General features: G+C 41.6%; 2 protein-coding genes across 2 annotated transcripts; one reads left to right on the top strand and one right to left on the bottom strand.

Moving 5' to 3' along the window:
- Positions 1 to 8: 8 nt before the first annotated feature.
- On the bottom strand, positions 9 to 3,064 carry LOC123966593 (extracellular calcium-sensing receptor-like; the record flags this gene model as incomplete). Its single annotated transcript, XM_046042734.1, has 5 exons — positions 2,844 to 3,064; positions 2,348 to 2,699; positions 1,707 to 1,994; positions 320 to 865; positions 9 to 215 (listed from the first exon to the last, which is right to left on the bottom strand). Coding segments are annotated over exons 1-5 (1,614 nt in total), but the record flags the coding sequence as incomplete, so codon positions are not given.
- A 1,528-nt stretch (positions 3,065 to 4,592) lies between these two features.
- LOC123966594 (extracellular calcium-sensing receptor-like) lies at positions 4,593 to 11,398 on the top strand. The gene is made up of 9 exons (XM_046042736.1): positions 4,593 to 4,680; positions 5,114 to 5,306; positions 5,718 to 6,006; positions 6,106 to 6,192; positions 6,352 to 6,543; positions 7,009 to 7,542; positions 7,646 to 7,870; positions 10,250 to 10,373; positions 10,491 to 11,398. Exons 1-9 carry the CDS (start codon positions 4,593 to 4,595, stop codon positions 11,396 to 11,398), a joined length of 2,640 nt encoding a protein of 879 aa, XP_045898692.1.
- The last annotated feature ends 1,085 nt before the right edge of the window (positions 11,399 to 12,483 follow it).

Genomic DNA, 12,483 nt, shown 5'->3' with positions numbered 1-12,483 from the left:
CCAACAGGCCACTGAATCACTGAGCCATTTATGACCAGGGTGCGTCCAGAAGGTGAGGAGGCGTCGTAGAAACCTACTTTTACCAAATGTAATGAGCCGTCAGGCATCCTTTGCCAGTTCATGAGATCATAATAAGCATTGGGGTCACCGTTTTGATCAAAGTTGACTTTCTCCCCCAGCGCAGAAAAATTTGCACGCTTCATGTAGTAGATTAGCTGAGAGAGAAAGGAAAACGGGTTATTTGAACACAAACTATGGTGCATTTCTTTTTTTCTATTTTTACTTAAAATGAAAATATTTAACCTGCAGTTACTCTCACCTGCCAAGGTTTAAAATTCTTTGGGTCTGCACAGGTGCCATTCAGGAAAGGCCCCAGTCCGACTGTGCAGTTACTCATATCTTGCAAGGCATGGGCCACAAGATACACTGCCTTGTAGACATTATAGGACACTCTTAGCTGTGTCACATCAGAATAAGGAGAGTAAACATCATTTAACTCCTCTGTCCCTTTACATGGCAGTCTGTCAAAGTAGTTATCGACCCCATGAGAGTGCCTGTTCACTGACCCATTCAGATGGCAGTTAAACATTTCTTCCCAAAATTCTGCCAGGAAAGCTGATTCATGAATATAGGATAGACTAGTGAGGTGTTGTTTCAGCCCTGGAATCACGTCAGCTCTCCGGATTGCAAAACCTAATGTTCCCATCAGGAGATCTCCAAACTTTTCCCAGAGTGATTTAGCAGTGGCCCAAGCCTCACTGGCGATCCACTGCAGGCCAGTTATATTACGATGTTGGATCTCTCTTAGAATACTCTGCATCTCTGACTCACCAGAAATGTTTATGATTACCTTTGAGGACGCCATCTTAACAGTGGAAATGTAGACATGGTTAGTATGTAATGCAATAAAAAAATTTTAAGAACTTTAATTAAACAATGGTAAGTTGGATCTTTTCTACTTTGTATGAAATATGATTCACATTAAAGCACCTATAAAATACTACGGTAATAAATATGTACAGTACATATACCTGTATACATAGGAACAAGCCGATAAAAAAATAAAAAAAACACACATCACATGATAATACTGTCCAATGGCTCAGCCTGGAATGCTTCAAATGAAATTGAGAAACAGTGTCAGAAAAGTGTCAAATTAATGTTATGGTAATTTTTCAAGAAATCATTTGTAGAGTTGTAATACTACACTATGTGAGCCTCAACTTGATGATGAGACCATTTTTAATTGTATAAATCCAATGCAGAAACACAACAACTGAACATCCATCAATGCTAAGGCAGCAAAGGACAGTGTTCCAGAGACGAGAACTGATTTGCAATGATTAATTATTTTGAATGTAAATTGATTTACTTATCTTGTTGTCTGTGGTTAGAGATTCATTAATGCTATCAATGAAACAAACTATAATTTTCAGGATTATTGCAAAATACACACATACTAATTTAATTAAAATATGTTAATTGGAAGGGTAATATAAATGTACAATTAAATAATAATAAATAATAATAATAAATAATGCCATACTTCGGCCTTAAATTAACATAGAGATGAATCAACATTTCTGAAGCAACCTTAACAAAGATTTAACATTATAAGCTTCACAAAGGTAGTATTTATTGGAAGTCTTCGTGTTATTTTATCTATCCCTTGAATGTATGAAGAATTAGAATTGGCCCATAGGTACCTGAATAACATCCAGAAGCTCATCTAGAGCCTGCTGACTCAGGGCAACTGGGTAGAAGTGAGTGTAGGCAGAACACACACCATACTGCACAGACTCCTGCAGGAAGAGCTGGATGGCAAATCGAGCGTAATCAGATTCCACTCCAATGACTCCAACCCAGGTCCAGCCAAAATAGCTAACCAGCTGGGCTAGCGCTTTGATTTGGAAGGCATCACTAGGCATGGTTCGCATGAATGTGGGGAACTCCCTTTGGTTACTCAGACAGCTGCAGGATGCAAAATAACTCACCTGGTATTATGGAAAGCAATAATTAACCTTCTGCACAGTTGGGCTCAATCAAACGGTTGCTGAACAAGCAGGAAATTTCACCACACAATATCAGAACTTTCCCTGCACTTATAATGAAAGATGAGTTTGGAGTCTTGTGACTTAACTGCTTAGCTAGATGGAAGATGAGACAATACTAATTTTAAAATGTGGACATTTAAAATGGTTTGTACCTTTCTGAACAGTTTAAAGAAAAGTAGATTTCAAAAGACAGCAATGATTTGAAACTGAATGGCACATCATCAATATGGTAAACACGCAAATATTATTAACATTGGGACAGCAAAAGTACTCAGACAACAAAGTAGTCTCACCAGGGGGATATGGAAAGAACCCAGGCTTCTTAGCAGAGCCATAGACACGCCAGAAGCAGCGTCTCCTATGATTACTGGAGACAACGTCCTTTGTAGAGCAGCACAGCCTAAATTAGAACTTATGTTACTTTCAGGACTTTCTCTGTCTCTGTTCACACTCTCGGCTCTGGAGCCACTCTCTGGCTGGCCGTTCACCAACAGCAAAGATGCTCTCAGAGACACAGGTATGTCATCACAGCTGTCACGGATGTGGAAACCCAGCTTGAGCTGTGGCAGGAGGTCGCTGCGCTGGTTGATCTCTTTGATTGCAAAAGTCATAGTCTGCATCCAGCGCAAGGCACGAGAGCTGAAGCTGTACAGAAGTGAAAAGCAGTTCATTACACAGCACAAATATATGTGTATATTAAAATACCTTGAACACACATGCAATTAAATGAAATGTACTCTGTGCTACAAACCAACTACTATCAAATACATTAAAATATTAACTTACTACTTATACATATTAGCTGTTGGTTTTGTGTTGTATGTTGGAAGAGAAGACACAGGGCTGTAGTGTAGAGGGAATAAGCCCCCAATAACAACATCTCCATCTTCATACAGACTGTTTTTCTCTTCTTCCCCCAAGAAAACACAATTATCAAGAGCAGCAGCTGAGCCAGGTTTGCCTCCAAAGAGAGAAAGAAACATAAGAAGCTTTGCCGCCGGCATTGCCATGGCAGGCCTAGGTTTGAAGGAAAGCTCAGTAATGTAAAATATTTTAATGGCTGAATATACAACAGTAGCTGCCCTTTCTGGTCCCATACAAATGTGATATTTCAGGACGGAGCTGATTTATATATGGTAGTTAGGACACATAAAGCTGAGGAGACCGCCCAGATACAGCAGTTCTGACATCATTAAAGGTAACACCTTATGTGCCTGGGATAGTGTGAATACAGATTGAAAAAAAAAGTCAGTTGTTGCAAAATTTATAGTTTTCTTATATATATATTCTTATAGTAGTCTTTTACTTTTACCCATTTACAGGATTCAATTTGTACTCATGCATTACAATATTGTAAGCAGATAAGGTCAGCAAATTCTGCTGATCTGTTTTGAGAATATGAGATAATGTTCTATTTTTTTTTTTTTTTTTTTACCAGAATATGTTTTCAAACAAAGTCATGTGGCCTTACATAGTGTCTAGAGCGGCTACCATTTGCAGCACCACTAATTTACAATGGAATCGGCAGCTCACAGGTACAGTAATTTTGAGATTTTGGGGTACTTTGCTTCCTTAACATGTCATTTTTCAGACTAATGCAAGAAAATACACATTCAGCAGTTTATTTTAATACAGTATGTCTCTGTGTACCTGTAGATTTTTCCTAAAAGTTAACTTTCTAATGCTACATCTCCTGCCGCTGTCGCTGTCTGCACCATATCATCTGCGGTACCGTTGGAAAGCTCTCTCACTCCTGTACAATTCTGTTGGATCCAAATGTGGCCATTTCCTTTGTACGAGCAACCAATCGTGAATGTACAGAGGTGGATTTAAGCTAAGCATGAAATCTGATTGGCTCTGTCTGTTTCTGTGTGTTTTGTGTGTGTCAGATATCAGTTTTAATGTGTTAATATAGTGGTGTTTTTAAGGATTTGATTCGATACTGAGTTTGTAAATATTAATTTTCAATGAAAATGTGTAGAATTGTACAATATTTATATACTTTTCTCAAAATGAGTTTTTCCTGATATTCTGAGCCTTGTCATGCCCAGCTCCGGCAGTTAAGGTCATGTTGTGTTATTTGTATTTTCCCCTCTGTTTTGTCTCACATCTCATCTTGTGTTTGACTCTAGGTCTCCTCTGATCCCTGTCTGCCTCCCAGTGTGTGATCATTTGCCCCGACCTAATATGTTCCACCTGTGCTTCATTGTCTGCCTCTGTCTCTTTGTATAAATGCCCTGTTACCCTCTGTGTAGTCACCAGATTGTCTTGTTCATGTAACAAAGTTCCAGCCACATACTTTAGTATGTTTCCTTGTGTATCTCCTCTGTGTGTTTGGGTGTGTGCCTGATAAGCCTAAAATCTCCACTTCAGTATTACTTACAAACACCCAACTTCTCGTTAGCCACTCCCCACTTCAGTGAGGCTTGCCCTCTTTAGTGTACCGGTAAGTATGTGTGTTTGACCATGTATATTGTAATTATGAATGACACAGGTTTAAGTTGTACATCACAATGTGAATGAGGGCAGCAAGCTACCATGCAAGGTGCAGTTCTGACGATCGGGAGCAATTTTGGTTTGAGTGTCTTACTCAAGGACACTTTGATATGTGGACAGGAGGAGCTGGGTATCCAACCACCAACCCCGTGCGTTTGTGGACAGCCTGCTTGCCCCAAATTTTCTAACCATTATTTGAAGCACCTCTGTATAATGCAATACAATTTAACGGCGCCACAAACTGCAGCCTCCAAAAAGACCATAAAGTTGAATCCTGTTTTTTTAAGTTGGACATTCTGTCTCTGTTATAATTGTACTGTTACATCATTTACTATTCGTTATTCAGTCTGCATTAACCCACTTTAATAAATAAGGTGGGGCTGCTGATGTCCAATCCAGTGTCACTCTGTCATTAATAAGATGCAAGAACAACATGAAGATGTCATACTGTATATAATCTGGCTAATTTCTTGCTTTCTCTCTCTCTCTTGCTGGGGTGTGTAACAATATGACTCTTCTTGTGTTATTACCTATGCTTTGCAATGTCTGTGTCATCACTATAGCTTATAACCCAGTTTCCAGCTTCACCTCTCCACCCCCATCTGCAGCCAAAGTGTGCATGCTTCAAAACAGCTTTCAGCCAGGTTTTGTTGCCAAGGGTGACTATGTTATTGGGGGGATCTTTCCCCTTCACTATAACCAGGAGATGCCAGACCTCAACTGCACCTACAAACCACCACCAGTGAAGTGCAACGGGTGAGTTTAATGAAGACTAGAAATCAAAGGTCCAATATTTTACTTACTGCTTACTGTATACAACACACATGTTGTGAAACTCTTCTTTTAAAGACATATATTTATTTATACATTTATTTATACAATACAGTGATAATTTAGCTGACTTGTGAGAAAATGTTCTTATATACACTGATGGGTTCCACTGACTTGCACTTTGTTTGAGATAGATGCATAAAAGACATGGTAATGCTTTGTTTTATGGCTGTGTAATCACTCATTTCCAAATCATTAAGAACTATGTCTGTTGGTAATGATGCAAAGATGCAATTCAGACTAACTTTAAATTCAAAACATCTGCCTTTAATTTGACCTTTTCTCCATACTTGCTGTGTTTTATGTGTATGTGCATCTGTATCTGTTGCGTTACAGCTTTGATCCCAGAGCTTTCCGCTGGGCTCAGACTATGAGGCTGGCAGTGGAGGAGATAAACCTGAGTACAAAGCTATTGCACAATTACACCCTTGGGTACAAAATCTTTGATTCATGTGCATATCCACTGACCGGCCAGAGGGCTGCTCTGGCAGTGCTAAATGGGCTGAGCGAGGACGACTTTCCCATGTGCAGCGGTGCCTCTCCGCTTCTTGCTATGATTGGGGAATCTGGTTCTGCTCAGTCCATCGTGTTGTCAAGAATCCTGCAGCCATTCAGAATCCCAATGGTAATGATGATTCTTTTCCTCTATAATCCCCTCAAAAACATTAACTTGTTAACCTATTATCTGTTTTACTGTACTCTTTATACTTCGTTCTTTACACAGATCAGCTACTTTTCTTCATGTGATTGTCTTTCTGACAGAAAGCAATATCCTACCTTTTTCAGAGTAATCCCTAATGATGACTATCAGGTGAGAGTTTGGCCTGAGATTTAAATGTGTTTCAAAAACTTTCAGTGCTGCAGCAAGCAATTACATTCACAGACTTCTTACTAAACAGCAATGGCATGTAGTACCTTGCAGTGCTATACAAAGTCAAGTTGAGTTGGCACTCTTTTCTGTTGCACCCAGGTGAAGGCCATTGCTCAGTTGCTGGTACACTTCAACTGGACTTGGGTAGGGCTGATTCGGGGGGACCATGAATATGGACGCTTTGCTGTGCAAGGTTTACTGAGAGAATTACAGGGTACCAAAGTGTGTGTAGCATACCAGGAAATCATACCTCTGCTCTACAATCGCCAGAGGGCATTGGAGATCATGCAGGTAAATACAAAGACACAATGAATTCATTTCAGAATTACAGAGTTTTTATTCCACCTCAAGACCCTTTTACCGTACGTGTTGATTACACCCCATTGCCATTAAAGGCCCTGTGTGTGGAATCTTTGCATTATTCTGCCATAAAATTGAGACAATCCTGGTGAAAATTATTGCATTCTGCATATTGCTTTTAGCCCATTTATTTCAATGTCCCCAGGTTGGATCCATGGAGGAGAAGGGGATATTCACATGCGCTGCAGTTGTACAAAGTGCCTTTTTTTGATATTACCAATAGGTGTCAAAATCTAAATCCTACATATAGGGGCGTTTAATAAATTAAGTCACTGTATTTCACATTATGTACCTGTGAGCCTAGCTCAATGTCACATATTTCATCCTGCTTTCTTTTTGCCTTCTCTCTTCCTTGTGAAACTCTTCTCTTCCTTCCTCATCTGCCTCTCTGTAAAGGTGATGCGTAGCTCTTTGGCCAAAGTGGTGGTGGTATTTTCAGCCGAGGGGGAGATGACACCTTTCCTGAGAGATTACATGACGCAAAACATCACTGGAATCCAATGGGTGGCTAGCGAGGCCTGGGTCACAGCATCTGTCTTTACAGGAAGCGAGTATTATTCCTACGTGGGAGGCACTATTGGGTTTGGCATCAGAAAAGGTCATATATCCAGACTTAGTGAGTACCTGCAGACAGTAAACCCACAGATGTATCCCAATAGTCTTCTGGTTAAGGAGCTGTGGGAAGCTCTGTATGGTTGCAGTCCCTCTGAGTTCTCTAGCTCACACTTGCCTCTCTGCTCAGGACAGGAGTCCTTGTTGAAGCAGCATTCAGCTTACATGAATACATCCAGCCCTAGAGTGGCCTATAATGTCTACAAGGCTGTTTATGCAATTGCTCATTCCCTCCAGAACCTTCTTCTCTGTCAACCAGGCAGAGGGCCTTTTCAAAACAACTCATGTGCTCAAAGCAACAATATACACCCCTGGCAGGTATAATCCAGTATACTTATTGTTACAGTATAGCATTGAGATATTTGAGTGTTTAAATCATTATTTAATTAATTTGAATTCATATTATGTATGTATTTTCAAGCTCCAATACTACCTCCAGGAAGTGACATTTAACATTGGCGAGGAGGAGGTGAACTTTGATCTGAAGGGCGACTCCGTACCTTATTATGATATCATCAACTGGCAGAGAGGCACAGGCGGGAACATTGAGTTTGTCAACGTGGGATTGTTTGATGGAATGAAGCCTGCAGGACAAGAGCTGGTGATCCAGGAGGACAGGATAATGTGGGCAGGACATCAGAGTGAGGCAAGCTGCTCACACTGTGTTTTTAACTTCATCAGATGCCAACTGTTGAAGTTCTGTAGGTTGAGGTGGAGGTAAGTCAGGTGGGCGGGATGAGCTGGATCAGAAATCATTTTCAGTAAATAGTAGTGATTCAAAGCCCGCCAAACAGTTTGACATGTTTTGTGCTAATTCCCATTGCATCCATCGTCCACCGCTTATCCTGCGTACAGGGTCGCGAGGGGGCTGGAGCCAATCCCAGCACACTTTGGACAGGTCGCCAGTCCATCGCAGGGCCACACATAGACACACAACCACTCGCACTCACATCCACACCTAAGGACAATTTCAGAGACACCAATTAACCTAGCCTGCATGTCTTTGGATGGTGGGAGGAAGCTGGAGCACCTGGAGAGAACCCACACGGACACGGGGAGAACATGCAAACGCCACACAGAAAGGCCGGGGCAACCGGGGTTTAAACCCACGACCTTCTTGCTGTGAGGCGACAGTGCTAACCACTGCACTACCGCGCCGCCACAGAAGTTAATTATTACATTTTTTTTATATTTCTACATACTGGATAGAACTACATATTCTTAAATTGCTTAAAGGGGCATTATGGAGTTTCTAGCGGCCACTAGCGGAGTGGTTCTAAGATTGCAACCAGGCGTGTGCTCGTACGCGTGCTCGCTTGAAGTTATGAGCAAGCATAATCCGAAACACTACCACTTTCATACAGAAATACCACAATAACACCAGCATGCAGGCTGTGGCTTTTCTCCAGACATGTTAAGGCTCTGTTACATGTTCCCGTCTCAGAGGCATCAACACTAGCGCCATACCTTTCATTCAGCGCAGCCAGACGCATATCGGCTCAGTACCCCAGAAAAAAGGCAGGGTGACAGCGGCTATAGACAGACAGGGAGAACAGACAGAGCTGGAAACTCAGTTAAACTCCCACTGCAATGTTACAGTAATAGTTTCATCAACTGTAGGTTGAACTAATCCATGCTCGTTACATGATCACAGTACATTTACTCCATTTAGCCGACATGCTACATCGTTAGCTCGCCTGTCTGCTGTTCAGTAACGTTAACCATCGTTATACTCTTCACTGGAGGCTCAGCAATGTCAGCACAGCTACATGTATTGGATGATAATGAAATGGTTTGTGAGCTGGAATGGATATTATAATGAGATTGTGTCACACTTTATAACAGTTAGACCGCAGTAAGTAATTTTACTGTAACTAGTGATAGTGGATGACTCTTCCTTCCTCTGTGTTGTTGTGACCGTTTTGTTACAGTGTTTTATATTATGTGGGTCACGTTAGTTACAGCAATGGTGGATAAGCTGTGTATTGAGTATTGGTAAAACCACAATAAACATAAACTGAACGTTACGAAGCAAACAGTGGCAGGTCCAAGCTACTGTAGCGTTAGCTGGCTGCATCACTGTAGTATAGTAAAAAAATCGCTCCACATTTGCTTTTTACCGTCATTTCTTGTAGGCTAAATCAACAGTGGCATACAGGATAGTAGCATGGGTGGCGTTGGTGAAGTAATGTAGAAAGCGATATAACTTTGCATAACATTAGCAACTGCCGGCGAGCTAATCTGACTTTCTCTGTTTCTCCAGCTTTACTAATGCTCACTTTGTTCTGTTCTTTTTCGACGTCATCTGAACCTGATTGGTTCGATGGGCTTCAGCACATAAACCTTTATTGTTGTCTCCTTATGTGGAGCCTGTCTTTGCTGTGAGCTGGTTATTTTATGGTGTTAATGGACTGCATGTCGTTAGCTGCCATGTTGTCGCTGTAGTCTGAGAGAGGCTTGGAAGTGTGCACAGAGATGAATCCGACCCGGAGACCTCACATTAAAAGCAGAATATCGGCCGATGCAAGCAACGGAGAAAACAGGCGTGTGCTTAATTTCTAAGTGAGTTTTGAGAAGAATTTGATTTATTAAAATCAAAAACTTACATATAGCCCCTTTAAGGAGAAGTCCTCAATTCACATTTTAAAGCTAAGCCTCTCCACTATTTTCTTAATGGCTGGGTGACCAAATTATTTAGGAGCATGGTGTTTAATCAGGATTTTTTTGTAGGAAATGTCAGAAAATAAAAACATCCCAACACTATATCCTACTATCTCAAGTGAGGTTGTTTGTTCTGTCCAACCGAAAGTACAAAATGCAATGATGTTCAATTTACAGTTAAGTTCTGCAGAGAACAGCATCACATCCTCACATTTGAGGAAGTGGAACCAGCAAATGTTGGGTTTTTGCTAAATAAATGGCTTAAACAATTATCAAAATAATATTTTTTCAGACAATGGACTAGTCAATTAATTGACTAATAATTTTATCATTTCAGAGCTGAAAGCCATTATCTGCCCTATAGGTGCCAATGTCTGTGTGCAGTGCCAGCTGTCTTCCAGGGTCCCGGAAGGCTGTCCGTCATGGGGAGCCTGTTTGTTGCTTTGACTGTGTACCATGTGACAGTGGCAAAATTAGCAATCAGACAAGTGAGCTTAAAACCAAATATTAACAATCACAAACATTCAAATCTAATATATCATATTACAACCAGATAATATTTGAATATTTTAAAATGAGCTATTTTTTGATCCTCTTCCCTTTAGATTCAATAGAGTGCACATTTTGTCCTGAGGACTTCTGGTCAAACAAAGACAGAACCGCCTGCATCCCCAAGATGGTGGAGTTCTTGGCCTATGATTCCTTGGGCACAGCCCTGACAGTAATCTCTGTGGTGGGCGCCTGCCTCACTACAGCTGTCTTTGCAGTCTTTTTCTATCACAGAAGCACAGCCATTGTCCGTGTGAATAACTCTGAACTCAGCTTCTTAATCCTGCTTGCGCTGACTCTGTGTTTTCTGTGTTCCCTGGTGTTCATTGGGGAGCCAACACGTTGGTCCTGCATGCTGCGCCACACTGCCTTTAGCATCACATTTTCACTTTGCATCTCCTGCATTCTGGGGAAGACACTGGTGGTGTTGGCTGCTTTCACTGCCACCAGGCCAGGGGACAACATCATGAAGTGGCTGGGGCCGAAACAGCAGAGGGTCATTATCTTTAGTTGCACTCTGGTTCAGGTGGTTATCTGTGCTGCCTGGCTCCTTGATGCTCCCCCTTTTCCATCCAGAAATACACAATATGAACGCTCAAAGATCATACTGGAGTGTAGTGTGGGCTCCAGCCTCGCATTCTGGTGCGTTCTAGGATATATTGGTCTACAGGCCTGTCTGTGCTTTGTACTCGCTTTTCTGGCCCGTAAGTTGCCGGGCAACTTCAACGAGGCCAAGTTCATTACTTTCAGCATACTGATCTTCTGTGCTGTGTGGCTGGCATTCATCCCTGCTTATATCAGCTCCCCTGGGAAGTATGCAGATGCAGTGGAGTCATTTGCCATTCTGGCTTCCAGCTTTGGCTTGTTGTTCTGCCTGTTTGCTCCAAAGTGTTACATTATTTTACTGAAGCCAGAAAGAAATACAAAACAGCATCTAATGGGGAAAGAAAATCTCATAAGTTAACCATTTAAAAATACTTGTGATTTCTATTCACTTAATGTTATTTAAAAGTAGTCTTCACCAATTATGATTTATTTAACTTTTTTTATTTCACATTTATTGAGGCAGTGTGGCATTGCAACTGTTTGCAAGTACTTGTAACTGTAACTTTAATGAAGTGTACAAGGTATTCAGTATACAATGCGCAAACAAATTAAGGGAGCACTTGAAATCACACATCAGATCTCAATGAACAAAATAATTGAAAGTACTAAATCTATACTGTATACATTGTATAATTTGTTGAGAACTGACTTAACAACAGTCAATGGAAATCACAGGCTGATCCAACTTGCGTGACTTTCATCACGGCAACTCATAATCTGGCTCAGTAGTGTGTATGGCCCCCATGTGCCTGTAAGCATTTCCAACAATATCTGGGCATGTCCTGATGAGACGGTGGAAGGTGTCCTGGGGGATTTCCTCCCAGAGCTGGATCAGAGCATCACTGAGCTCCTGGACAGTCTGTGGCGCTACAAGGCGTTGTTGGATGCACCGATAAATATATCTCATTGGTTCTTAATTGGATTCAGTGCTAGGGAACGTGAGACCCAGTCAATAGCATCAATGTTTTTATCATACAGGAACTGCCTACACACTTTGGCTACATGAGGCCGGGTACTGTCCTGCACCAGGAGGAACTCAGGGCCCACTTCACTAGTGTATGGTTGGACAATGGCCTAACAGCATGGTACCTAACAGCAGCCATGGTACCGTTGGCTAGCACATGGAGGTCTGTGCAACTCTCCACAACCCTCCTCTTGATCCCTCCTTTAAGCTCTTCAGCAGGGCTGGCCTGGGACAAAAAATCAGGCCTGGCATTTATGGCCCAGGCGGCCCACAAAATCGGTTGGCGGCCAGTGAGAGATATGATTGGGCCAGCCCAGTGTCAGTGTAGAAAATTATTCAATGGGCCTATGTCTTTATGGGCCGGTCGTTGGCCCATTTTTTATAGACAGTTAAATAAATGAATCATTTATGTTACACCTGCCCCACGTTACCAGTCCACCCCTGTTCTTGAGACTATGCTGGGAGACACAGGAAACCTT

Source organism: Micropterus dolomieu, unplaced genomic scaffold (assembly GCF_021292245.1).
Source record: "Micropterus dolomieu isolate WLL.071019.BEF.003 ecotype Adirondacks unplaced genomic scaffold, ASM2129224v1 contig_13778, whole genome shotgun sequence".
Classification (NCBI taxonomy): domain Eukaryota; kingdom Metazoa; phylum Chordata; class Actinopteri; order Centrarchiformes; family Centrarchidae; genus Micropterus; species Micropterus dolomieu.
Note: the sequence above shows the minus strand (reverse complement) of the source record. Positions and strands in the feature narration are given on the sequence as shown.

Excerpts from the sequence above, each read along its gene's own strand:
- LOC123966594 (XM_046042736.1), top strand. The coding sequence starts at position 4,593 with ATGCAAGGTGCAGTTCTGACGATCGGGAGCAATTTTGGTTTGAGTGTC. Across the intron at positions 6,193-6,351 it reads TCCCTAATGATGACTATCAG|GTGAAGGCCATTGCTCAGTT; the intron begins GTGAGAGTTTGG and ends TGTTGCACCCAG. Across the intron at positions 6,544-7,008 it reads GGGCATTGGAGATCATGCAG|GTGATGCGTAGCTCTTTGGC; the intron begins GTAAATACAAAG and ends CTCTCTGTAAAG.